This window comes from Mercenaria mercenaria, chromosome 8 (assembly GCF_021730395.1).
Source record: "Mercenaria mercenaria strain notata chromosome 8, MADL_Memer_1, whole genome shotgun sequence".
Taxonomy (NCBI): domain Eukaryota; kingdom Metazoa; phylum Mollusca; class Bivalvia; order Venerida; family Veneridae; genus Mercenaria; species Mercenaria mercenaria.
The window spans coordinates 54,891,955-54,919,946 of NC_069368.1; the positions used below are offsets into that span (position 1 = coordinate 54,891,955).

At 33.0% G+C, this 27,992-nt stretch overlaps 1 protein-coding gene across 5 annotated transcripts in view; it reads right to left on the reverse strand.

Moving 5' to 3' along the window:
* Positions 1-27,992, reverse strand: part of LOC123566305 (roundabout homolog 2-like) — a 306,048-nt gene that overhangs the window by 112,535 nt on the left and 165,521 nt on the right. For all 5 annotated transcript variants that reach the window (XM_053550016.1, XM_053550017.1, XM_053550015.1 and 2 more), the window contains exon 3: positions 9,735-10,541. In XM_053550016.1, coding sequence (XP_053405991.1) covers positions 9,735-9,813 — 79 coding nt within the window. In that variant the 5' untranslated portion in view covers positions 9,814-10,541. The remainder of the gene's footprint in view (positions 1-9,734; positions 10,542-27,992) is intronic.

Genomic DNA, 27,992 nt, shown 5'->3' on the forward strand with positions numbered 1-27,992 from the left:
GCAGGTTTTAAAAAAACCTGTTGCATGATCAAGCAGAATCAATACAAGCAGGCACAACAGATGTTGTATGATAATGCATTATTTTGTTAGACTCCTGTTTTTATTTTTACATGAACTGACTCTAATAAAAGGTGGAGTTTTGTGAACTGTGAATCTGATTCTTGATTGGTTGGTTGGGGAAAATTTGCCTAATAGTACAGCATGAAGGGAACTAGATAGAATTATTAATAAGAAATTGGGAAGAACACGCAAAATTGTGTCAACTTCCCGATCCAAAATTATAATACTGATGTATGTCTTTTTAACCGACTCGCTGATGTGTACACAACGAAATCAATATATCTCTTTTTTTTGTTTGTGATTGTTAAACACACTGATAACGACTAAACTGTTTTATATACCTTCGAACATTTACCACGTATGAGCGCCATATCTCTCACTGCAATCTAAGAATATGGACGGAATCGCTCTGCTAGGAAACACAATGTGTCATGACGATTTGATTTACGCCGATTATTCCGTTAAGTTTTTCATTAAGCTTGATTTGTGTTGATAGTTTGTCTGGGTTCTAATCATAGCAATTTGACAATTATAGACACTCTCAGAGCTGTTCCATGGACTATTTCCAGGTGCCACTTTTCATCAAGTGATTCAGGAAGCAATGTCTCTTCGGAACATCAGATAGTGCTTCCTGCTAGATCAACAATCTACAAGGCCAGTGTTATTCCTTTTTAGCTTTACGTTTTACTAATCAGTTTAATAGTTTAAATGTTTAGACAGTAGTATTAAAAATGCATTATAATGCGCTCATCTTCTTTCAAATTTTGATACACACCTTGACTACGCACCGGTAAATAACTGAAGGGTAAGGCACACAAAAAGTCACTTTATCATGTCTGATTCCTGTTTTTTTTTTCAGGATTGACAATGCTACCGTTATGTCCCTCGTGTAATTCAGAATCAACAATGTAACCTTTATGTCCTTCATTTAACTCGAGATCGAAAATATTACCGTTATGTCCTCCATATAATTCAGAATCGACAATGTTTTCGTTAAGTCTTCCATGTGACTTGTAAAACGGTGATTACTCTTAATAAGCGCGCATAACATAATGTTGCTGCATGGCATTTAATTATGACATAATTAATTCATACATTTAGTCAAGTTTAAAATTCTGATGAGAACTTATCAATGAGAACTTATAGATGAGAACTTATACATATTAAGTAAATATAAAGATAAGATATTTTACTGAAAGATGGACATTGGGTGTCTTTGAATATTATACGTCTAGCGTGTTCAAAAAAAATTCTACGGCACAAGAGAAACTGCTTTAGCATAGATACATCAAACAATATGAATTACATGTATATAATTACAAAGAACAAATCAGGTCTAAGAAAAGTCTTATTTTTCATCACAAATTTGCGTGTTAAACATATGTTGCCTAGCAAGTGAAACAAATACTGGTCACTGGAATTTCTCCTCTAAGAATGTACCGATTACGTGTGAAATATAAACTATAGTCATATTGCATGCAACTAGATTTTGATTACACAATATAACGACACGCTTAAAAATAGAACAGTGAATTAGTATTTCCCTTTTGTACTGTCTTATAAGTGCTTAGTTATTTGTAGTGTGACATAGTTGTGTTATTTATACGTATGGTTAACATTTTAATATTCAGTTACCAGAATTGGTTTGCAAATTAATAACTATATGTTCCATATTTTCCTGGGAAATGTCAATAGTTTAAATTTCACGTATATTAATTGCAAATTTCTGTTAATAAACACTAGTTATTGTTATTGATCTGGAAAGTTTCAGAAATGTACTGTCTAAAATTAAACAAATTATACGACGTATTACTCTGACCTTTGCAGCACGAAAGAGAAAATAATGCATTTAAATTTTATCTGTTAAATTGGAACCACAAATCGTAGATAATCATTGCATCTCCTGAATCAGAAACACATTCAACTGTTAAGATATAGACAGATGGGAGAAAAACAATTCCGTATGGAGAAGGCGGTCATTCAACATCGTAATACTGTCGGTGTTAAAATGTTTCTCACCTCATAAGATTTGCTATATACATTGCGAATTTGCCATGTCACACTGTAGGAAGTCAATTTTAGAACAGGTTACTGTCTGCTGAACAAAAGATAAAAATACTTCACGCCGTTTCTGTAGACTAGACCAGATTACTGGAGACAAACGAAATGGAAATATTTTTCAAAGCGCCATTTGTAAACACTGTCCAGAATATTTACAAAACGTGAAACAACATTTGTGTCTGTCATTATTCCACTAATGGTACTTTTGTTCGTTAGATTAAATTAATGGTATATAAAAGGTCATTGTCTTGGGAAGAAACAACAGTCTTTCATACTACTGCATCCCGTTGTAAACAGATTTATCACAATACGTTCTTAACATGAAGAATGTGTGATAGACTAACTAAAACGGGGAAAGAAAATTAAAGACCGTAAAATAAATCAACATTTAGGTAAACATTACACAATTATAAAAATCTTCTAAACTGGTGAACAATTTTGGGTTATGAAAAATGTAGAATAAAATAGATTTCTTTAACATCATGATTCAAGAAGAACTAAATATTAAACGATTGTATGTAATCACAAAATCGAATTGAAGATTATTAAAGAGCGTTTCGAAACAAAACGTCAATGTAGTAGATGGTTCCTTTTCACGTGACCTCGAACAACAAGACTGTATTTATAGGCAAATGCTCAAATAGTTACGTAAATGGCAAAATGCTACAAGCATTATCTTGCAGGATCTATGAATAATTTTAGAAATGCTACATTAGGCAGGAATTTTATCAAACGCTTGATTTACATACAAATTACTATAACCGTTTCATAAATTCTGTCAAATAAATGTCAAATTTAACAACGGTGTGGGAAACTGCACTACTGCAGAATATACAATAGTAGACAATGACAAATGCGTAACAACGGTTAATAAATCTCAGTCAACTCGATTTCCGATGCATAATAAATAAAACCGAAGCAGTTCTCCAAGAAAACAATCTGTTGGTCGAATATTTGACTGAATTCTGGACAATTATTTTGAGCAGTGTTATAATTTAGCATTGGTAATTTGTTTTTATATTAATGATAACTCGACAAGTTACCGCTGCTTTTGGTGTCGTAGTCATCGCTCTGATGTTTTTTGACTACTCGCTAGTATGTAACAGATATTATGTAACCCAAGGGGCTATGTGACCTTTGACATTTAGCATTTTCTTATCAAACATGACAATTCGACAGAAGCGATTCTGGGCATACAAAAAACTATCCAGGTAACTTAAACTATAAATTTATCCGACATCAGGTCAAAAAAAAAGAAAATGGCGTAGTTGTTTGTGTAAAAATGTGGAACAGCTATATAGTAACCCTCGGTGTATGAAATTGCAGTAATATAATTGAAGTTTAGAGAACAGAATGTTTCTTTTATATTTTGAAAGATGTTTTAAAAATGTATTTCAGTTATTTTACGGTGGCAAGTTTAATTTTAACAGTTATCAAATTTTTTTGTAAAAGCCTTGAATTAAACTAGATACCTTTAAGAATATTCGCCGAAGCCTTGGGTCAAACTAGAGACCTGTAAGAATATTCGCCGAAGCCTTGGATCAAACTAAAGACCTGTAAGAATATTCGCCGAAGCCTTGGATAAAACTAGACACCTGTAAGAATATTCGCCGAAGCCTTGGATCGAATAAGAGACCTGTAAGAATATTCGCGAAAGCCTTGGATCAAACTAGACACCTGTAAGAATATTTGCGAAAGCCTTGGATCAAACTAGAGACCTGTAAGAATATTCGCGAAAGCCTTGGATCAAACTAGAGACCTGTAAGAATATTTGCGAAAGCCTTGGATCAAACTAGAGACCTGTAAGAATATTTTCAAAATCCTTGGATTAACCTATACACCTGTAAGAATATTCGCCGAAGCCTTGGATCAAACTAGCAACCTGTAAGAATATTCGCCGAAGCCTTGGATCAAACTAGAGACCTGTAAGAATATTCGCCGAAGCCTTGGATCAAACTAGACACCTGTAAAAATATTCGCCGAAGCCTTGGATCAAACTAGAGACCTGTAAGAATATTTGCAAAAGCCTTGGATCAAACTAGAGACTTGTAAGAATATTTTCAAAATCCTTGGATTAAACTACACACCTGTAAGAATATTCGCCGAAGCCTTGGATCAAACTAGAGACCTGTAAGAATATTCGCCGAAGCCTTGGATCAAACTAGCCTTGGATCAAACTAGAGACCTGTAAGAATATTCGCGAAAGCCTTGGATCAAACTAGACACCTGTAAAAATATTCGCCGAAGCCTTGGATCAAACTAGAGACCTGTAAGAATATTTGCAAAAGCCTTGGATCAAACTAGAGACTTGTAAGAATATTTTCAAAATCCTTGGATTAAACTACACACCTGTAAGAATATTCGCCGAAGCCTTGGATCAAACTGGAGACCTGTAAGAATATTCGCCGAAGCCTTGGATCAAACTAGAGACCTGTAAGAATATTTGCGAAAGCCTTGGATCAAACTAGACACCTGTAAAAATATTCGCCGAAGCCTTGGATCAAACTAGAGACCTGTAAAAATATTTGCAAAAGCCTTGGATCAAATTATACAGTGTTCAGACTACGTTTTTAATCCTATATTAACTTGTGTTTATTTTTTAAACTCGTTTGCGTCCACGCTTTATGTGGTTTGAACCGTGAATTATGTAAAGGTAAAGTGGTTTCTGTAATGTAGCATTAAAACTACCTCGGGAGGTGGTTTTAATACCATATCAAAAAGTAATACTACATTATTTTACAAGTGTGAACGCAAATGTGAGTTATAACTGGTTTAACAATCCCAAATCCACAGATCTTACATTTTGGCAGAAGAATACCATGTGTTTCTATTTTGTATCAAACAATTGATGCTATGGATGGCAAAAGTAATTGGAGTGTTGATGAAATACAAACATTAAATGTCGATATGGAGTCATGCTGATGCTCAAAATGGACTATAGATGGAATGAACTGAAATTCTTAGATGAACACAGAAGTTTAAATATTGATGACTCCTTCTTGTTTCTGTTAGCCTCCTTCTTTGTTACCTTTTTTGCTTAAAGCAAAATATTTGTTAACTTCCAACATTGCATGTATATATTTAAACCACATTTCTTTGCCTAGTGTGGATGCAAACTAGATTATATTTTGATGGGTTTTAAATGTCAAATACCAATTATAGCCAATTAGTGCCTGATAAAAATAAAACCGATCTGCTAGTGTGAACACGGTATTAAGAGACCTATAAGAATATTCTCCGAAGTCTTGGATCAAACTAGAGACCTAGAATATTCGCTTAAGCCTTGGAACAAACTAAAGCCTGTTTAAATATTCGCCTAAGCTTTGGTTCAAACTAGAGACCTGTTTGAATATATTCGCCTCACCTTTGGATCAAAAACTAGAGACCCGATGAAAATCAGTTATTTCTTAATTACCACTTAGGAATAGCATTCACTTGCCAATCAAATTTACCTGCTTTTTAGTAAATAAATATTCAATTGGTTTGGTATGGAAGCAAATTCATTTGACCGTATCACACCGTTATTTTATACATCTGTCATTCTGCTTTCGTTATTCACGGCCGTTAGGTCCACATTGTAGTAATAACTGATGAGTATTGAAATTAAACGCTGATATATGGTATCAATTAAAGCAATCGGCAATTAATTATTTTAAAATGTCCTCTGCGAATTCTCGTTGAATAAAGCCCCATAGGATTTCTTTTTCCTCAAACAAATAGGAAATTGCGTGTTGCATTTAGAAAATGCATTTTCTATCTAAATATGTAAATACATCATTTAATGTGTAAGAGAAAGGATATCACATTTCGACATTTTTCCTGGATACAGCTTAGTATCGTGTTGCCTGTATTAATGTTGTTCGTTCCAAATGAAATCTTAGAATGAATATCTAAAATCAAATGCATGATTGATGAATGAATTATTCCAAAACTTACATTAAAGTCTTTCTTCAAATACCACGAGATCAACTACTTCAGGTTTCCCATTTAACGCAAATCTCAGCATAGCAATGTTATGTGCATGCGCAAAGGTACGCGTATGGAATTTGAAAAATACATTTGTGCATTTCCGAATGAATATGAAATCAGTATATTATAATTTGAATACCAAAAAATTAAAGCTTTGCTTCATTAATAGAGTTTGCACATAAAGGTCGACAAATATCCACTAGTTCAAGCTGAACACTTTGAAATTTGAGCCAACAGAAACATATTTTCGGCGCATTGAATACTGTCTGGTCTCAAGATAGTCTCTGCAGCTATGAATACAGAAAGTATATATATATATATATATATATATATATATATATATATATATATATGATTCATTCCACACATTCTTTGAAATTCAGATGCTGTCTGTCTTCGTTCAAGGTCCTTAATATAGGGATCTTCAGGGTCCTTAATATAGGGATCTTCAGATAATTACGAGTGTACGAATGGAAACTACTGCCGTACAATACAGCCTTGGAGCAAGTCAATTTTGATCACTAACGACCTGCTGTTTTGAGCTCACTCAATGTATAGCATAGGATGAGTTCCCCTGAGTGATATTCTCTCATTGATCACTGGCTTTGTAAAGACATTCTTGATATGAAATTAATAATATCTAACATACCAACTTCTCTGATGTAATGTTTTCAGATATAATTAATATAAACAGGCAACAGCGGAACATCCACATGGATAATTGAATACAATAACATGAACAAGTGTTGGTTCTATTAACAAGTCAGCCAACTCTTACTTTTAATATACATACTTATACATAATCATCTACGTTTGATGTAGATTAACACTAAAACGTCTGAATTCTTCATAAATCTATAGTGGCTATTTTATAGGTTTGAAACTTTTTTTTAGATTCTTTTAATTGAGATTTGCACTTTAAGTTGTAGCAAAGTATGTGTTTTAAGCCATGATTAACATTATTTTCAGAAAAAAAGCCACATGATAAATATTTAAAAAAACTGGCTTTTTCGTATACTTGCATCAACAGGAAAATATTAAGATAATAACAGCAGAATAAGAGTTGTTTTAATAATCTGAAAAATTGCAGATTTAAAAAAAAAACACAAAAAAATATACGTATAATTATACAGTTCTTACACACTACAAAACTAAATCTGTGGTAAAAAGGTACCTTATAGTTATATGCCATCGCTCAATTAGAAACAAATACGTTCGGTTGTATTTGCACACGATTTAATTAAAAGTATTAGATCTAGTCGCTAGAAACGAATAATAGAAAGTGACTAATAAATTGAAGATAATTCAATCACTTTGAAAGCCGAGCTCGCAACACAAGAAGCGAGTCATAAAGCGTCCGTAATACCATAAAAGGACGATTTAGTGCAGAATTCAATTTCATCTAAATTTAAAGTGTATGAATATCCCATTTAAATCTGATTTTGTTGAGAAGTATTTCTAAAAGCAAGAAAGGAATCAAGCATTAATACGGGTTTATGAGCGCATGTTTCTCAATGAAAGATCTGCCTCCTTTCATTTAAATGCAATAAAAACGTGCAAGTAAAAATAGGTCGATGTAATGTAACCTGCCGTAATTTCACAGGAACTAGATATCCTTATATTATATTACAAATATAGTAAGAATGTAAAAAAAATTCACTTGACAAGGATCTAATGTGCATCAAATGGGTCCTTTAAACAATTTTATCGTTTAAATATAGTGTACAAAATTTAAAAAATCATTTAAAATCTATTAGAATCAATAAAAAACTCTTACTTAAATCGAATATTTACATCGCCTTAACTTCAATGTATTTATGCGCGTCCTTATGTTAATATATAAGCTACATAATTTTTTATATTAAAATGTATTTCGCGAACATGTTTTCAAACATGTCTTATCAAACAGCAACACGAACATAAATAGGACTTTAAAAAAGTTGGTAAATTATATTTTATTCGCTTCAATGAAGCGGCCATTTCTGGTGTACTAGTTAATATTCCTTTTATAATTTTAGATCTTGTAAAACTGAAATATACTGAAACTGAATAATTTGTTTAAACGCCTATTTTTATACAATGATATATTCAATGGCGTTGTACATAATAATAATAAGTATTATTTTAACAATATTAATAATGACAATAATAATACGAACATCCTTATTGTAACAAATATCTAGATCTTGTGACGTTTAGGTAAATGTTCTTTACAGCAACGTAATATTACAAAGATATCAAAAGTCAAAAGAGAATAATCACTTTATGCATAAATGAAGAATTTAATACATGTGACATTACATAGCGTATTTATAAACGGCAGCAATTTTCGTAAAATGCAAATTGTTTAGTTTCTGTATAGGTCATATTTACATGAATATCTTGAAACTATAATTAAATTCACATTCGTCTGAAATCTGTTTACGCTGATTGCAATTTTACCGAGAAAACAGGTATAAAGATAGAATGATACGACATTTAAACTGTTGTTGGCTGATTTTCTTATACACTACACTTCTTACACTCTATATTTTTGTAGCCAAACGCGTTTCAGTCGCAAGATCTGATAGTTTAATGGGAAACTTTCAAAGCTTCATTAAACATTTATATATATGTTTACATATGATTTTGGGTAATAGATAAGTGGTAGGAAGTTAAGATGTATAAAACAGATTGATGTTGTGTGAAGGGACGCTGTGTGATCAGTGTACTTTATTGCTATAGTGGAGTACAGTACTGTTTGTAAATATATAATGTTGGTATTTAACAGGATATGTGTAAAAGAAAGTAATAACCACAAACGTGTTTCTCAGAGTAATAGAAACATTTTTTTCTCATCAAAATTAAGTCGGACAACACCTGCCATTCATACGTTTGTCTAGTGTATACACATGCAAGTGTCTGTCTAAAATCTAAAAGGCTTATATAATCTAATATTAATGCGCAGGTGGCATTTTTACTTTGAAACATTGATGATTTTTTGTTGTAAATTGAGTAAGAATTTCATTTAATGCAGTATGATCAATCTTTCATTCAACAAAAAACACTTTTCACTTTTGAAGACTAACACTTTATTACATAATTTGGGAGTGTAAAAAAAAGCCAAATTTCTAACGCTAAAATATAGGACTGATTTTTTTCTACCAAGTTTCAGGTTTTAAACGTATTCTAAAAATTTACAGGAAGTAAGAGAATGTTGTGAAAAAAAATATTTTGCATGCTTTTCAGCTATATATTACCAGAGACTTTTTTTTTTTAAATTTTAAAGCATTTATGTTTATTTTTTTTAACTAATCATAACAAAATTTGCTTTATGCTATGAATGCCATATTGTTCATCATTATATAATACTTACACAAATAAATTAGATGACACACCCTTTAAAATAATTTTTTCTTTTTCTTTTTGATAAAACAACTACATTTACTATTAATTTACTTATTCCTATTCCGATATGATCATTGACCGATCCGACAAAACCACATTTTATATTAACCTGAAAATAATGCCATATTGAACACTGTATGATAAAGCGCGATATTTCCTATCAGAGAGGCTATATGTAAGAGATGTAAGACTATATTCAAAACTTACAATTTCTATTTAACAACAACAAAAAAATGAATAAATAAAAAAAAACTTACCTTTGCCGAGAAGAATGAGTATGTTAAAGGTTAACAAAGTCCAGTTTGGCTGATATTCCCAAAGAGACGGTGGTAGCATGATTCATGATATATTCCGATCAAAATTGACATCTGTCGTTTATTGTATAGATCCAAAATTCACTTTTCTTCTTGTAGTTTGTCTCACAAATTTGACACAAACTGAGAAAACACTGTTGGCTATATTTTTCATTAATGTATACACATTATTTCTTAATCCACGCTTCTATTTTAATATCAATTTTAAACATTGATTATTAATTCTCCATTATTACAGCTGATTATAATTCTCAAAAAAAACTTAGAGGATGAAATATGAATATTCATCTGTATATATAAATCACAAAACACAGTAGGTAAATGTTAGTATATTCATCTGACATGTAAATGTTGAGTTTTTCGCCCTTTAATACGCATCGATAGCACTAATGTCAATCATTTCCACTTTTAAAAAGCGCGTTGTCACACTGCCTAACAGGAATCAAATAAATCGTTCACAGACCCCGGCACAATGAATGAATATTCTGATAATCAATTTTATCCCAACCATTCACTAGAAAATCTGTGCAATCATGCGTTAGTTATTCCCCCGGCATAAAAAACATAATTATACTTTTCCGCAACAATTTTACAAGCGCTGTTGAACTGGTAGTACAACTGATTTGTTAACTCATACAACAATACGACTGCTTTTCTCTATGTTGTTTTCTTCGATACTAACATGTTCCACACCGGTGAGCGAGTATCTTCAGCCTATGCTTTTCTACAGCCGATAACTCCACGCATTCTCTATAAGAAAAAAAAAAAGACAATACATTTTATGTAAATCACTACTTTATCTACTGGTAATGCAGGCCTATTCCACATTGATTACAGACTGACGACCACCCGTCGACTCCTAAAAGCGTCAGAGGTGCAATTTAATTTGGCACAGTCTATAAAGTCTTGAAAACTAATGGCGACAGGAAAACAGGAAAATGCAGTTTCTGAGTAACATTAGTAGAAATAATAGCCAGAAAAGACGTGGCTTCTTATCAGACATTAAACAATTTTACTTCCGCATTGTTCTGTCTTGATGTACAAAGTAATAAATAAATAAATAAATAAATAAAAATTCCACTGTAAAAACTTTATCTAAAGTCAACATTTTAAATGTTTAGATATAATGAATTTCTGTTCCCGCAAATATTTGCGAAAAGTGGCGACTAGCCACTAGACTGATAATACAGATCACTCTACGTTTTTTTCCTTTTTTGGCTTAATTCGATTTCGAAGAGTTAAGAGCCAGTCTATTCTTGAGATTTTCTTAGAGGGACGATGATATATTGGACTTAGTATATAGACTGGCTCAGTCCACTACATTGAATCATAAAAATGTAAAAAAGATATATCATAGTCTAGGAGCTACTCTAGTGGCGATCTTATGAAGTTAACATTATTAAATAAGAAAAAAAATCATACATGCTATAACCCACGCTGTAATTTTCACAACATGTCATGTGTTCAAATTCAGACACGTATCTAATGATATTCATTTCATTAATTAGAGTTACAGCTAGTCTTGGAAGATTTTTGATGTGTCTTATGATGTCTGTAAGTATTCAAATTATTATAACTATCATAATTATTACTCATCATCGAGTTTCTTTACGAGGACATTAAAGCATAAACTAAGACCATAAAACATCAATAAATATTCTTTGTTCGGAAGGCGCATGCGGCCGCATATTGTTTTACATAACGTCTGTTTATTTATTCATTGTTCAATCAATTTTATTTCCATGGAAAAATAAAGGCAATATTGAAAGTCAATACCGTTTAACAACAGCCAAGAGAATAATTTTTGAAATGTGTTGTGTAAATAATACGATCTGATTTTCTTGAAACGTCATTGTTTCGAGGTCAGGATAAGTGGGACTCGTAAAACATACAGATTTATTAGAAATGTACTTAGAAAAAATTGATATTTCAATAAAGAAGGAGTTTTTAAATAGAATCTTGGTATTGGACGTACACGATCTCTTTTTTTTTCATAGTGTTATACACCGTGTTCCTGCAAACAAACGTTCCTTAAATTTTAGAGTTTTTGCATTTTGTATTTCTCATGCGGTAGACAGGCCTAATGAAATGTAATAAAGAGCGAGATAACTCAGTCTTCTCCTGATGTATTGTGTTAGATTTACTTTTAGGCATACTCGTCATATATCAAATACATCATTTTCTACTTGCCTCGTCTGAAACATACGGTAAATGAAACGTCGTTTACATAGCTTCTTTACTTGACGTTGGTTTTTAAGAAAATGCTAAGACAATAAGTGAATCATATTACCCTTGTAACAATTGTTTTTAAAGGTACTTAATGACCCTTAACGTGCGTTGATTTGGTAATGTCAAAGGTGCGTCAAATGATATGTTATATTTTCCCCATAGCTTTAATCTTTATAATGTGTAAAACGCTGAACGAATTTCAAATACGAACAACTTTACAATATTAGTAAAAGTTTTTTTCTGACTATGTAGGAGAAGGGTTGACTGCAAGATTTAATGTCAGTCATAAGTTAACTTGATACCAAATGCCGTTGTGTGGGTGCGTGCGTATGTGCGTGCGTACATGCGTGCGTGCATGTGACACTTGCTTTTATTAAGAAAACCCTTATTTCTTACATTTCAGCGGTACGTGCACTCGGCTAACTCGTAGCAGCCAAACCAGCAAATGTCAAATTCACCTGAAGTACAATGACACTGGGTTTGTTAGAAAAGTATAAAGAAAAAATATTTTCTTGTACAGTCGCGAAAAGTAATTATAAGCTCGCGGCGGAAGACCAATGTTTAATTCTTCGACATGTCACTGATTGCACTGCACTTTTTACATAATTTTATCTTGTCTCATTTATCAATATTGTTTTGACAAAGACACCGTTATCGATTCCAATCTTTATTAACTAGATAAAGTTCGACAAAACAAAAGTAATAAAACTTCCGTTTCCTTAAAAGTAGGCAGTTAATGATATCTTTGATTTGAAACATGCACGACATGTTCAGGCAATAATAGTTCCGGTTATTATATGCTTGGTTAGCATTTATGACAAGTTAAATGACAAAATTGCAACAGCGTTGGATTATTAATGCACGATTTTAAGTGAAGTTTCGTCTTTGATATTTAACTTTGCAGTAATTTCTATTGAAATAAAGCAAAATCAATTCGTTGATCATTTATTTTGATATGATACATTTTGCTTATTATCAATGCCTAATATTATCTTAAAGTGAACTGCTTACACTTTACCCGATTTCTAGTTTTGGATCATTTTGATTAACCTGCAAAAAATGGATAATTCCAAATATGAATAAGAGGTGTCTCATGACACCCCGCTCGACTATTCGTAGGTTTTTCAGTAACATGGAGTTCCTTTTTAAGAATACACACACTGTCGAATTTCATATAAGAGTTATGGGACTTGATGCTGTGATCTTGTTCAGGTGCTCCCAAGATGTGTGAAGTTTCAACAAAGTATCTGCATAATCGTTGTTGATAGTAATTTCCATGAAAAACTTTAACCTGCATTTTCCAAGTCCAAAAAAGGGGCTTAACTTTGCCAAGGACAATTTAGAAATATAGGACATGCAACTTTCAAAATGCTTTACCTACCTCAATAACTTACATAAAGTTTCAAATCAATGTCTGCATTGACTTTGGAGACTGCAGAGTTACACAATCTGTCTCATTAGTGAGCATTGTCCTAATGAGCAAGTGCAGCAAGTTTCAATTTAATATCTTAAGTATTAAAGAAGGAGACTGGACTTCACCGAAATTTTTAACCAACACCGGTGCCGGAATGAGTGCAATAGCCCTCCTTATTCTTCGCATAGTCGAGCTGAAAAGGATTTTCCGAAAGTAAGAACCTGCGTATGTATTTATGATTTGCTTGCTCAATTAATGTAGACAGGATGTGGGAGCTTGTTGTATAGTTGTGTTTGAAAAACTGTGGAGAATGCTTAACCGGAACTAGACACTTTGACACAATTTTTCGCTGAAACAGTTACATTATAAAAAAAACTTACCCTATATATAAGATAATATTAACAGAATATGTTCATTACAATGACAGGAAATTACGCTACGTGTAGATTACAGTTTGTCCGATTGCCTTCGTTTTGATCAAATTATCAGAAATACAATTATGACGGATCAATAAGTCAGTCATGTAACAAACCTCACTGCTGAATTGTCACATAGCTAATAACGTATGCAAATTATGTAAAGTCTAATGAAATTAGCACTATTTTTATTATTCATTTACGATTCCATATATAAAGTTAGACTCAGATTAAATAAAGAAACGAGCTATCAAACTCACGGCTGAAACAATATCCGAACAATTATTCATTATACAAAAATAAGAAATAAAATATATACAAACAAAAATGCCAAAAGGACAAAAAGAAAAGCGAGCTTTTTTCCATGGTGAAATATTTACAGTATGGGATGTTTTGGTGCCCCAACGTACCCTAACAAATATGCGTTAACAGTACACTGTCCTACAAGATGCAATGCAAAAAGCGTAACTGAACGAATAATATGTCGAATAGCTTTTATATCCTTTGTTTTAATTAATTGTACGTTTTAGAGCCGTGATATTTTATGTTCCGTCATGGGAGGGCTCATGTATAAGAAGAGTAACTGATCAACCACAGAGGTTCCAGTGTATATTCTATTAAACTATTTAACAGGGGGCCCTGAATTCAGTTCTCGCTCCTCTAACTAAACGAAAACTAACACTCAGCACCTCGTATATGAGACTTTAACCTTTCACGCTAAAGAACCAGGGAAATTCCAGGAATTTGGGCACCTTCTGTATCAAGCACTATCCTCCCACTAAAATCACTAACAGTTTTCTGGAGAAGGCAACCGAATGGATTGCCGGTGGCGACTATTAATAAGCTGCCTGTCATTTTATCAACCATTACGAAAGCGTTGCGACTCAGAACATTCAAATGTTGGTTTGTTAACGAACACAAGTCTGGTTAGGCCTAGCTTTATTTATTTACTTGAAAGACATGATGTTAAACAGTGCATAGAATTTCAGTTGATAGACGTTACGTATCTTCATATCTCATCTAGTTCTTAGCGGAACTCTGGAATGTATCAGTGAGAATTCAAGCGAAATCAACAAACATAATTGCATTACAAATTATTAGTTTAGTTTATACTAATTATTTTTAGGTTTTAGAACTTATATTTATCACCCCCGACACCTCGTTCCTGATGGAATCCATTGACACGAGGGTATGAGATAAGAGAAGCCAGTTGCCATTTTAGTGCTGGTGTGACTCGGCCGGGGATCGAACCCACGTCCTCCCGCACTTGAAGCATACGCTCTACCACTAGGCTATCGAGGCGGTTGTATTACATGTTATTCAATGAATTATTTACATATTAGGGTGACATATATTGATGATTTCACATTGAATATACACAAGTTGGTTAAGACGACCCTAGGTAAATATTAGTTTAAAGAAGAAGAAAAATTGCTTGTTTTTAGAATAAAGGAAATATAAAATATTTTTTCATGAAAACCAGATTCTACATTTGCATTCGAAGCTACTGTCACTAGTGAAAATATTACACCTGGTGTTCTGACGGCGATACACAGAAGCGAACAAAATATCATCTTAGACGTTACTCTTATTGGATGTGTATGTTTACCTTTGTGTTACCATCTTTTAGGAATAATTAAAATCTTGAATACACTAGATCTTACATTCATTGCCAAACGAGTGTTGTACATCATCTGTTCACAATAAATTATTAGCCAATGTGCAAAGCCAAATCATGTCATTTTGCGCTGCTTGGAACTAACTTACGAAGGTATCAATTATCGTGGTATAACTTTGGAGATTTTAAATGATGTAAAAGAAAATGAGCCGCGCCATGATAAAACCAGCATAGTGCATTTGCGACCAGCACGGATCCAGACCAGCCTGTGCATCCGCGCAGTCTGGTCAGGATCCATGCTGTTCGCTTTCAAAGCCTATTGCAATTAGAGAAACCGTTAGCGAACAGCACGGATCCTGACCAGACTGCGCGGATGCACAGGCTGGTCTGGATCCATGCTGGTCGCAAATGCACTATGTTGATTTTCTCATGGCGCGGCTCAAATCTTGATTTTGAATCTGAATATTCGTCGTTTTACTATAATCATGCAGTAACAGAAAATAAGGTAAATACTATACTCATGTTGACACATGCTAAACAAATGTGAGTGTAGGTTCAGTCTAAGGTATGATAATCTTCTTTCTTCGTATTTTCAGTATTAAACTAACAGTTGAACTTTTCACCCAATTTAAGGTTTCGATGGAGGCCTTGAGAAACAAAAATCAAACAACACCAAATCATAGAAAGAAAGAGTTGTTTGACATGAAAATTGAACAGCATGTAAAACATGTATATTACTTTACGAAACAAGTGTCAGTATACTGATATAAACATTGAATTCCGGAAAAGGGCTGCCTAAAGGGGCTCCACTTCCGGACAGTTAAACGCGTTTAAAAACTCACCATTTTCAAAGAACTGTTACACATGTTTGTTTTGATGCATTTGCAATAGCGTGCGAGTGGTGAAATTTCACGTAACAAGGTGGAACATAGTTTTCAGCAATTGTTTATCTTTTTTTCTTTACAAATGTCATTCATTTTCAAAGGGAGACAACTTTTTCTCAAAGATTACTTAAAATAATCGGAAAAAGTTGTTTCCCTTTGAAAATGAATGTCATTTGTACTTAAAATAATCGGGAACAGTTGTCTCCCTCTGAAAATGAATGCCATTTGTAAATAAATAAAGATAAACAATTGCTGAAAACTGTGTTCCACCTTGTTATGCGAAATTTCACCACTCGCACGCTATTGCAAATGCATCAAAACGAACATGTGTAACTGTTCTTTGAAAATGGTGAGTTTTTAAACGCGTTTAACTGTCCGGAAGTGGAGCCCCTTTAGGCAGCCCTTTTCCGGAATTCAATATTTATATCAGTATACTGACACTTGTTTCGTAAAGTAATATACATGTTTTACATGCTGTTCAATTTTCATGTCAAACAACTCTTTCTTTCTATGATTTGGTGTTGTTTGATTTTTGTTTCTCAAGGCCTCCATCGAAACCTTAATTAAAATTTGTGAAGCATGAGATAAGAACAACAAAATGTTTTCAATATTTTCATTGCACCAGCGATATGGTTCCATTTAGTTGCAGATATGACAAATGTAGGATACTATACTAGCCACAGTTGCACATTCATGTATGAACGACCCGACCTGAAACTTTTTTAATATGATTACTAATTAATATCCATGTTTTGTATGTTTTTCAATTATTTATAACTAGCCACAGTATATAACCGACAGTTTAACTCCACCGGGTCATGCAGTAATGCTCCGCCATACCTCACTACAGCGTTTATCAAAGTTACTAGGAACAATGGCCTCATTTAATAAAAGGGAAAACACACCATAGGTAATGGAAAAACAGTGAATGGTTTACGTCTGAAGGGCTGTTTTGGTTTTCGTCTCGATATGCAACCATACCCGGGTAGATCGATTTTGCTCATTATTATCATAATCGCCACTGGTAAACGTCTGTAAACACTTCATGTATCGCGTCCATTAACTTTTTTTATGCATTTATTTCATTATTCTATTCCAGTTCATACTTCTAAATTTGTTCACAGTAATCATTTTCCCATTGATTACAATGTTAACATATATTTTGGCAAAGTGCGTAAATAATATAACAAGAAAATACGTGTAGCCAATAGTGTACTTGAAGGAGAGAAAAAGGTTTAAATTTCAAATTGGCTTATCGGCATCTGTGACCTTGTGTTGAACCGCGTTGTCAATAAGAAAATGAGATATTGCATATACATAACTTGGATCCTCTTACCTATGCTAATATGTAAGTGCTGTTCGCCGCCTTGTTGAAACGTTAATACGATAGGATTTTACTATGAAAACTAGCTGGGAACCCGAATATTTTTTAAAACAGGAAGTGTATGGCTGCCAATTTCTCAATTTATAACAAATATTAAGCAGGCAACTAAACACATTGAAACATAAAAGGCGATTGGCTTATTGAAAAGTGACCAGTAAATAGGGTCTTCAAAAGCAGACATTTTCCTCTATTCTAGTATAAAACTGCTGTTCTTGTCACTTTCTGGGATGTTTTAACAGGGGAGAAAACGTGTGTTAACAGAGAGATTTCTCGCGCTGGCGTGCTGTTATAACACCTTTTTATATATGCGCGTTCCGTGGCGAAGCGTAAACGTTATTCGGCCCCAAAATGGATAATTCAAAACGAAATGACGTCAACGTAAAAAACAACTCAGACATTCCCGCACATTTCGTGGAAAATTAATGACGTTGAGAGACATTGTATCCATTTATCAGTTTTTACGCGTTTTATGCTAGAATAGCGTTAGCGCATGTTCATTTCGTGTTATAACATTTGCAGAATCCCTCGGGATTCTGCAGATGTTATAACACGAAAAAACATGCGTTATCCCGACATAATTCTCTATAATCCACCATCACTATTAAATAAAAGGTCAGTAACCCTGGGGTCAGTATGATGAATGTGGGGTTCGACGTAAGCTCGATTATAATGAAGGAAGAAATTCAATTAAATGTACACTTTGTTTTCACAAAGGAAGTTACTCGGACCCTTTTCAAATATCTCTCTGATCAACCGCTTGAGCCAGTTCATTTTGTGCCGCCTGTCGTCTGCTGGGAAAGAAATAGGTACATATTAGCAACTTCTTCAGACAGGCAATGCTTTTACATCATGTAATGATTTAAGCCGAGTTCATTTTAAAACGTTGACTTGTCATGTAGAATTTCTTTGTTTATGTAAATCATTAAATACATTATAAAACTGAAATGATTGAAAGTTAAGATAAAATGTTATATTGCTATTAACATGATTAAAGCATATATATTGAGTTGACGAAAACGAATGTACGCAGGTTCATCGAGCTGGAGCAAATATAGAATGTAAAACTTCACTGATCTGCAATTTTGTTGATCATTTTGACAGTTGTTTGGCACGAATAAAAGAGATTACTGTATATAGCTGACGTTCTGTTACTGCAACTTATCTACAAAACGGTAAATCAATTACAAAGGAGGAAATTGCTTTATTCAAAAGTTATAAATTCGAACAGAACTTCTTTCATAGTATTTGATATAATTAATTCCTATAAGAAACCCGAGCTTTGGTATGCATTAAATATTCGAAGCATTTGATTTCGATGACCTTACGTCTAATCTATGAAAGTAATCAATTAGTGCAATCGTGATATGTAAACTTTAGGAAATTCCAGGGTTTTTATTGTCGTTTAAGTATTTTATCAGCAACAGAACACACACTTTCTAACAGTCAACTTGCTTAGACATCTAGCAACTAGCAAAAGTATTATTTCAGAGCAGTGTGTTCATAACTTCTCATGCACTGTTTTTGACATCAAGTCGATCTATTATAAAACAACAAATACACCTTCCTGTTCAGTGTACTGACGAGTTTAAATGTCACACACACACACACACACATACAAAAAAACGTTTTCATGTTATTTATAATGAATATCTGAGATTTGGGGTCAATATAAAGGTTTGTATCCCGACTCCAGCTCTTTATAGCAATGAACACAAGTAACATGAATGTATCAACAAAGTTGCGGTTATATTTCAAAATAAAATTCTAAATTTTAGATAATTCACATTATCTTCCATTTTATCTTACAAACATACCGTGCCATAAAACGATTTCATCGAATAAAATATGTAATTCATTGTTAATGGGAGCTACAATGAAATCAATTTTATCGAAATATGAAACTTACGATGGATATTTAAGTCGCATTAAAGCAGATTTAGAATAAGTTTACAATTAAGGAATTAGTACTTGATATTTATTGTCGCATTAATTTTAACCTTTAGCCTGCTGGCGGCTAAGATTCTGCCTTTGCAACCGGTGCAGACCACGGACGTGCAGGCTGATCATGGTCTGCACTGTTAGCTATTCAGTCAGTAAATGTTCAGTGCACATTCTTTTGAATAATAAGTGGTACTGCCCAAATTAATTGAATTATGGGCCAGTCCATTTTAGAAATTTAGCAGGGTAAAGGTTAAATACTTCAATAATTCAGTGACCTCATACACAACTTTTTGTTACTAGTCAAAAGTGCTGATTATGTCAAACCTGTATTATATAAACGCTGGCTGTTTTTTTCCTACTTTGCTTTCATCACATTTTTCAAACTAGTACCTGTCTTCTAATAACGATGGTCGCTTTCTTCTAATAGAATTATTTTCAAATAAAAGGTCTTCTGCTGACATTGCACATATTGCGGTTATCCTTTAGCAGTTTCAGCAAAAAGTATTATTTTGGAAGTGGTACTTTAAAGCTGTGAATCCACACTCATGACAATTGCAGAAAAATATATTCATTTAGCATAGTTCAACTGATCGTGTGTGGCAAATAAAACATAGAATGCATTTAATATCAAATGATGTAACAAGCCTCAATTAATTTCAATCTCCTTATTAATTCCGACACATCCTGTTAATTAAACAGGTGCAAACATTCAGGAAGAAGAAAAATGAAAAGTTGAGTAAAACGTTTATCAGAAAAAACACTAAATATGCTAGACTGATGTCAAATGGAGATCGCATCAATTTTCAATTTCAAAGGCACATAGAACGCCGTCTTTCTTCACTAAACACCGTACAAAAACAGTAAGCTATATGACCAGAAGCAGTTCGAGCACAATTCCTCAGTTCAGAAGGTCATTGATTGGAAACCAATGAAAAACGTTTATCGTCAATGATAATCGACGACAAAAGATTCCATTTGTCCACCAACTCTGATTCATGAGGGAACAGTGTCGGTCATTTGAAATAAATGGTCTTCATTTTGTATATACATGATTGTAAGTAATCCAAAGACATTGATTATGTTACGAAAGCGGCATTTAAGGAGGTAGGTTACCTTCATATTTGTATGTGCGCATGTCCAACCGGAAACTAACGTGACGATTTACGACGACGTTTACGACAAATTAAATGTGTTTGTATATTCATTCTCCTGAAAACAAATCATGAACCTGCCTCCGATCTGATACTTTATGGTTTAATAATGCAGAAATAATGAATCAATTGCCGCAGAAACGCTTCAAAACAATGTTGCCTTAAAATGACGTCATTGACGTCATGACGTTACGTGTCAGTTACCGCGCAAAATTAATAGCTTTAACTTGAAAGTACGTAATTCTGTGCATTTTCTTTATTTTAACTATCTTCAAATAACAAATAATTGCTGAAATATTTGTTATGAATCTTTTGCTCTGAATAATCATCAATATTTTGCTTCTTTTATGTAGTTATATTGAAACGTTATGCGGATTGTAAGAAAATGGATGCTGGTAACCAATGTTATTTGGAATATAGTTGGATGAAAGGTTACTTGTAACGGCCATTTTCAAATAAAAAATCTAGCAGTTTGATTTGTAATACCTATTTTTCAGGTTCCGTTGATAATTTGTTACTTATATACTAAAAATAAGATCTAAAACTGTTCAAATTTCAGTAGAAAAATGTGGTTCCTTAAATTTAATTGATGTTACCATGGAAACGAAGCCCGTGACCTATGTATCTAAATGTAAAATTCAAAAGCGTTGACACTGGTCTATTTAAGAAACACAACTTCGGCTTTTTATTTTCATTTACACAATATCCATTTGAATAATATCAGCATGCTGAACGATTTTTCCATGAAAAATGCCAGGCGAGGGGTACTGCCGTATGTATTCTAAGCTGTGAAATTTGTTTGAATCAATGCAAATAACAAGAAAATATAACTTACGTTAGAAATAATATGTTTTAAAGCTGCATTAACTAGAAAGATAATCTTATTTCAATATTTTTTATAAAAAATTACGACAAAAAGCAAGATATAAGCTATTTTAAACATCTCTGTTGCCATGGTTACTGTAAACTTTAAGAAAAATAGGGTACCATGTAAAGTCCAGGGTATTTTGCTTATAATATTTTCCAAATATTCCATGTTAGTCATTAACAGAATGCCACTTAAGCCGTCGAAAACCCCTATTTTATACATAATTGTTTAAAATTGAGAGAAAATGCGTTACCATGGAAACACGAGCCCCGCGACATATGCATTTAAAGCTTATATTAGAAAGCTTACGTGCATACTAGTAAAATTATCAATTATGCAGACTTCTACGGATATCAATGAAACTAAAATACACTGAAAAGTGTTAAATATCCGTATTTTCCTTCTTCTCTTAATATGAAATACCTTTAGAGGGTCATGTTCTTCAAACCTAGATAAAAATTGAATTTGAAGGGACAGAGACAAACGAAATTGAGATTGTAGCAGGTAAAACTTCATATTACACGAAATACAAACAAATGCTGCGGTTAAACTAACTTGAATTTACCCTTGTAACAAGGTAACCTACCTCCTTAACATAACAAATACTTCACATTAAAATGAAGTGCTGTAGAACACGAAAATATCGTAAATTACATGAATATAAATATTGTGACGGTAATGAGCAGATTGATGTTATGCTGTCCTTTTCACGATTCACACAGGAACAATTTGGTGTTATGCACGAGAAAGTAATATAAACAACTGAAGCTTAGAACTTGCTTTTTACTAGGTATGTAGTACTTTATCCAAGTATACAATATATTTAGATAATTTTCAGGTACCATTGCAGTTTGTGGATAAAAACACTGTAAATGAAAACATCAACATAAGTAACATATAGCATTGCGACCTCTGCTGATAATTAAGACTTATAAACATTTTTTTTTTGTTTCGTTTGCGGTGAATAATTCTACTTTTCCAAACGTAATTAGTATTCAATAAACAAAGATGTAAAACGCCTTTGAACGTGTTTATCATGAAAAGGGCGCTGTATAAATCTGGTATTATATATAAATCCGGTATAATATATAAATCCGGTATAAATCCGGTATAATATATAAATCTGGTATAATATATATAAATGTCTAATCCATTTTTTTTTAGATATTTATATATCGCTTTACTTTGAAATTCCTATTTCAGCTTTGTTGTCGAGTTCCTTGGAGAGAGACAGATAATTAGTCCTTAAATAGTTAACAAATTCTAATGGGAGGAGAGTTAATAATAAACTAAAAATATAAACTTAAAAATTCGTGCATGCATTTGTAAATTTATCAAACTGCATAAAAGTGTATATAGAACATTCACGTGCTTTGTTGTTGAATTCTTTTTGGATATATTGGGGCTAATATACGCAAACTGTTCAATCTGCAAATATTTACTTGACCCACCGCCAGGAAGTCTTCTGTCTCTTAACTTAGAGTAGGCAAATGACCTTATGTGACCTTTCTTAACATGTAGTTCTAAAATGTTAAAAAACCAACATGTAATAATGATAATAATAATAGTAATAATAATAATAATAATAATAATAATGATAATATAACACGCCTATTAGTATCAATAAATTTAAATTACATGACGGAAATCAATCTATATATTATAGAATAGGAAATTAATGTTTTGCAATATATCCGTTATTATCGCGTGTTTGAAACATTTCTGTAATTTGTCGCATATAGCAGACAAACCTCAAGACCTAGGATATCCTCCAAAACTGATGTAAACACCTAGACAACACAGTCTCTGTTCGGAGATATATATACACTGAAACATCATCAGAATTTCATAAACAGTACGTGTTTCCCTCTTGCACCTGTTCAGACATAACTTGCGTAGTCCATTTTTTGTCAAAAGATGCAAGATGTCTACTAGCATTTAAGATATTTTTATGTCGCTTTACTTTACTATTTAAGCTCTGTTTTCGAGTTTCCTTGTCGGAGACACATAATAAGATGCACCTTTGCGTGTCTTAAAAATACTAATTTAAACAGCGGTTCATCTTGGTAGTAGGACGGTTTAAAAATTCGTGCATGCATGTTTTATTAAATCTGTTGTGAAGTATTAACAAAAGTAAATTACGCATAATAATAGATATTGTATGCTTCGTACTTTATATCTATTTAAATGAACTCTCGATGGCATTTTGGATAGTTTAAAGTTTATGTATCGCCCAGCTAATCCATATGAGTGAAATACAAACATGAAATAATGTCTGTATTTTTTGTCATTTGGGATCAGTAATGGAGTTCATTTAATGTTTTTGTATAATACGTACTGTTCAATTTTGTCTGTGTTAGGAGGGATCATGAGAGGTATTGCATATTTTATTATCACTAACGATCAAATCAGATCCAGCACTCTATTAGTTTGCTTGGTTGCGCTTTCTGCTTAGAAATGATATTCCAATAGACATGACAAACCTTAAAATCATGAAGGACATAATTGGCTGACTGCCTTAAACATGTATGGCTGTAGCAACAACACTTCAGTATTTAACCTACAAAGATAATCTAACGGAAATTATCGTATCGTGATTCATTTTGTTTCCTTTTATACAGTCATTTTAAATTTGTTCTTTCAGGTTCTTTTTCTACTTTACAAAACCTTTATAGAACTCTCCGCCTTAATGGGTGGCTTGATTTCCCAAGAGAGAAAGACAAGAAATTAAACGAGCAATTCGGTGTCTTTAAAATTGGTTAACAAAGACAAATTGTCTTGTACTGCGACTACTTCTAGGTGGCGTCAGAAAAATGAACACAACACTTAAGCATGCAATTTCTCGTTTCTTAAGGACCAGTCTTGTTATAACTTATCCATTTTCTTTCTTGCAGTCAAAAGTTTCATTAAATTTGATCGGGCTGGCGTGTATCGTTCTACCTGCTCTCACTAAAATATGTGTTTACTGATTTACGTAAAGTTTACTGGGACACTTATATTTCATACTTTTTAAGAAAAGAAAACATATGCCAAGAAGAAGCGGAAGAACATCCGACTGACAGATCTTATCTTGAAAATTGTATTTCACCAAGTTCGTCGTGGTGGATGAGGGTGGGTGTGTGGCAATAACTGGTATTAAGTTTGTCAACTGAGGAGATATTTGTTAGGAAGTATTTACTTGAGATGCAAATGTCCAAACCAGTACTTACTTAATATGACAATTTATTTGAAAACAAAATGACAAAGGTTGTTGATTCTTTAAAGTAACTGTGATATTACTTGTACAGATTTAATTTTATTTAATTTCCTGAAAATCATCCTCAAATGAATTCAAGCATTTACAATTGTACATACATCAATGGAAGGTCATGTAATATGAGTAAGGTATCAGCAAATATAGCAAGATCTATATGTAGTCAATTGCAAATAATGAAACCTTTAAGACATCTAAATTCAACTAGAGTTATCATTAAATGTGATTCATACCTTCACATTCAATCTTCGAAAATGGCTGTAATGGCAATGGTAATGAATAATATTGTATCATATTGAATACCACCCACTGTATCTTTCATATTCAGTGTTGGAGAATATGTTATTTGCTTATTCAAAAAAGAGTAATGCTATTGCGCTTTTCAGTTGATGCCATTTTTATTTACCATTATATCAAGTTACAAGGACTTCCATTCAGCGGTTTTAAAGTTACTGTATGTAATACTATTTTGTAAACACAGCGCATACGTCATTTTCTTGTACAATAGGAACAATAATAATGTGATAAATATTCATAACACTGTCAGAATATGGTTCGTTTGTTTTTCCTTTCATTTCATTGTCATTTTGCACTCTATTGTCACATTAAATTCCCTTTACAAGAGACAGAGTCAATACCTTAAAATTATTGGGCACATAACTCACATATTTATAATAACTGTGTCTTTCAATTCTAGAAGTAGAAAAATCAAGTGGCAGCAGACAGAGCGGAATTTTATAATTCTATTTCTAATTACGTATAACGACATTTGGGCACAAAACAGAGACTTATTTTTGGATTTTTTTCAAATTTTGACCAAATTTTCGCACACGGGGTGATACTTTCGCTAAATCTGGTGCAGATCAAATCCCGTATTTGTATGATTTAGACATGAAATCACGATGAATTTGTTAAATCCGTGCCATTTTAGATGAAGTAGTGCTTATTTTACCTTCTGTGCATTAAAACATTTACTGAACTCATGTAAAACACTCGAAAAATGCGAAAACGTGCACATGAGGTGACATTTTTGGCCAAAAACGGACATAGGGTGGCCTTGGAAAAACGCGAATTTCTCGACTTTAACTTATGACTTGTAAATGGAACTGCGCAGGTTGTCATTACTGAAGGGTTTTCGAGAAATAAATGCAAAAATTGCCGAAAAATAAATAGAATAGTTCCCCTTATAGGTCATTTAGCAGTAATTCGGTCAAACATGTGCTTCTGTGGTGTAGTCGAAAGAAGTCCCTATTTAATAGATCCTGATTTTCCAGTTTTCGCGCATTTGCGCCTAAACCGGAAGCCAATATGGCATTATTTTACTCGTGGAATGAATTGTACATAAATAAGACACTTTTCATGCTAATATTCGCATTTTTTCGAGTCAAAAGTAGGGTGTTTATTCTGCGGACCGCTTTCTGAAATGCGGCAATAGGAGGGAACCTGGCATTTCACTGCATACTTTTCAACATCCCTTTTTCGTTTCGTTTTCCTGAAGCAAATGTATGGAGATCTTGTGGAAAATAGGTCTACGACGGAGTGAAAATCTAGAAACTGTATCAAAATTTGTCTGAAGTTGCTGAATTTTATATGAAACAAAGAACAATTTCTTTTATTGGTATACAGCCTTCATATTCAAATATGTTGAGACATTTTACAACCATCACTCAACACATAAACATATAAGGTTACGATAGGTTTCCCGGAAGCTCAGAGCATCATAAACGCAGCCAGAGAGCCATGCATCGCAAAGTAGGCCCACAACAAAATGTAGTGGAATGAGATAGCAGACATGATGCTTCAAAAATATAACAACATGTACAGTTTAATTATATTCAAAATACAAAAATGGGTAAGGGGTAACAAAAGGGGTTTGGGGTTTTTTTTTGGAAGTGGAAAGACTACTGTTTTGATAGGTAATAAACAATTATTAACCAACACCTCAGATATGCTTTATTTTATTGAATGCCATTTAAGACTCATTTTGAACAAAACGATTAATCTCAACAATGATAACAGATTCATTTGCAGCCATTATCTGTAAATGAACAATCATTGTAACCTGATGTGTTTCAGCCGTTATGCTTTTTATATCAATGACAAGTTTTTGAACATTTACTTTCTGTCAGAGCAGAAATATAAAGAGTTGTAATTTCAAATTGATGAGGTAAACACATTCAGAACTCTTATATTTTCCACTGATCGCCTGTGGTAGAATCAAACACGCTGCAAATACTCGTGCTTATCCCAAAGGTGCCAACATTCTGTCATTAGTATTGACAAAAAACGTTACAGAAAATACTTTTTTTACATTTTATGATTGTTTCCTAATACACTTGAACGATTGTTCCGCCGTTCTCTAATCATCTTTAATAAATAACAGATAGTAAGAAATGATTGAGATACCTGCTCGTATCCTTGCTACACCGTCTGAACACATACAAATGTGATACATGCAGGCAATTTCTGGTATCCGTTTTCAATTAGATGCTCATCATGAGATGTATATAAGGTATCATAAATATTCCGACAATATTGAAAATGAGACTTCTATAAAAATACTCAATATATCCTTGATTGATTATGTGTCATACAATAAAAATATATGTTTTATTAATCTAGAATTTGTTTTGAGTTTACCTCTTAATGACTAAAATAAGATGTTTTAATACTTTGATACATCCCTAAACATTACAATTACCTGAAAACAAATGGAACCAAATAAACTACTGATTCCGCTGATAAATTTCACATTGTTCACTCCTCGAACAGTACTGTAAAATGCCTATCAGCAACATACGCAAAAGTTTGAAATAACTTTTATATGTAGCGTGCTTATATATTTTTTACCAGTATATTTGAACTTCAAAACATGTAATTCGGGAAAGAAATGCCACATTTTAGGTGTAATAATATAAATGCGATTTGAATACGTCACAGCATGTTTCTGATCACTGATCACCGTAAATAAAGACAGATGAAGACAGATTCTTTGAGGCAAGTCATAGTGATTGTAATTATTACCAACCTTTCATGCTAATGA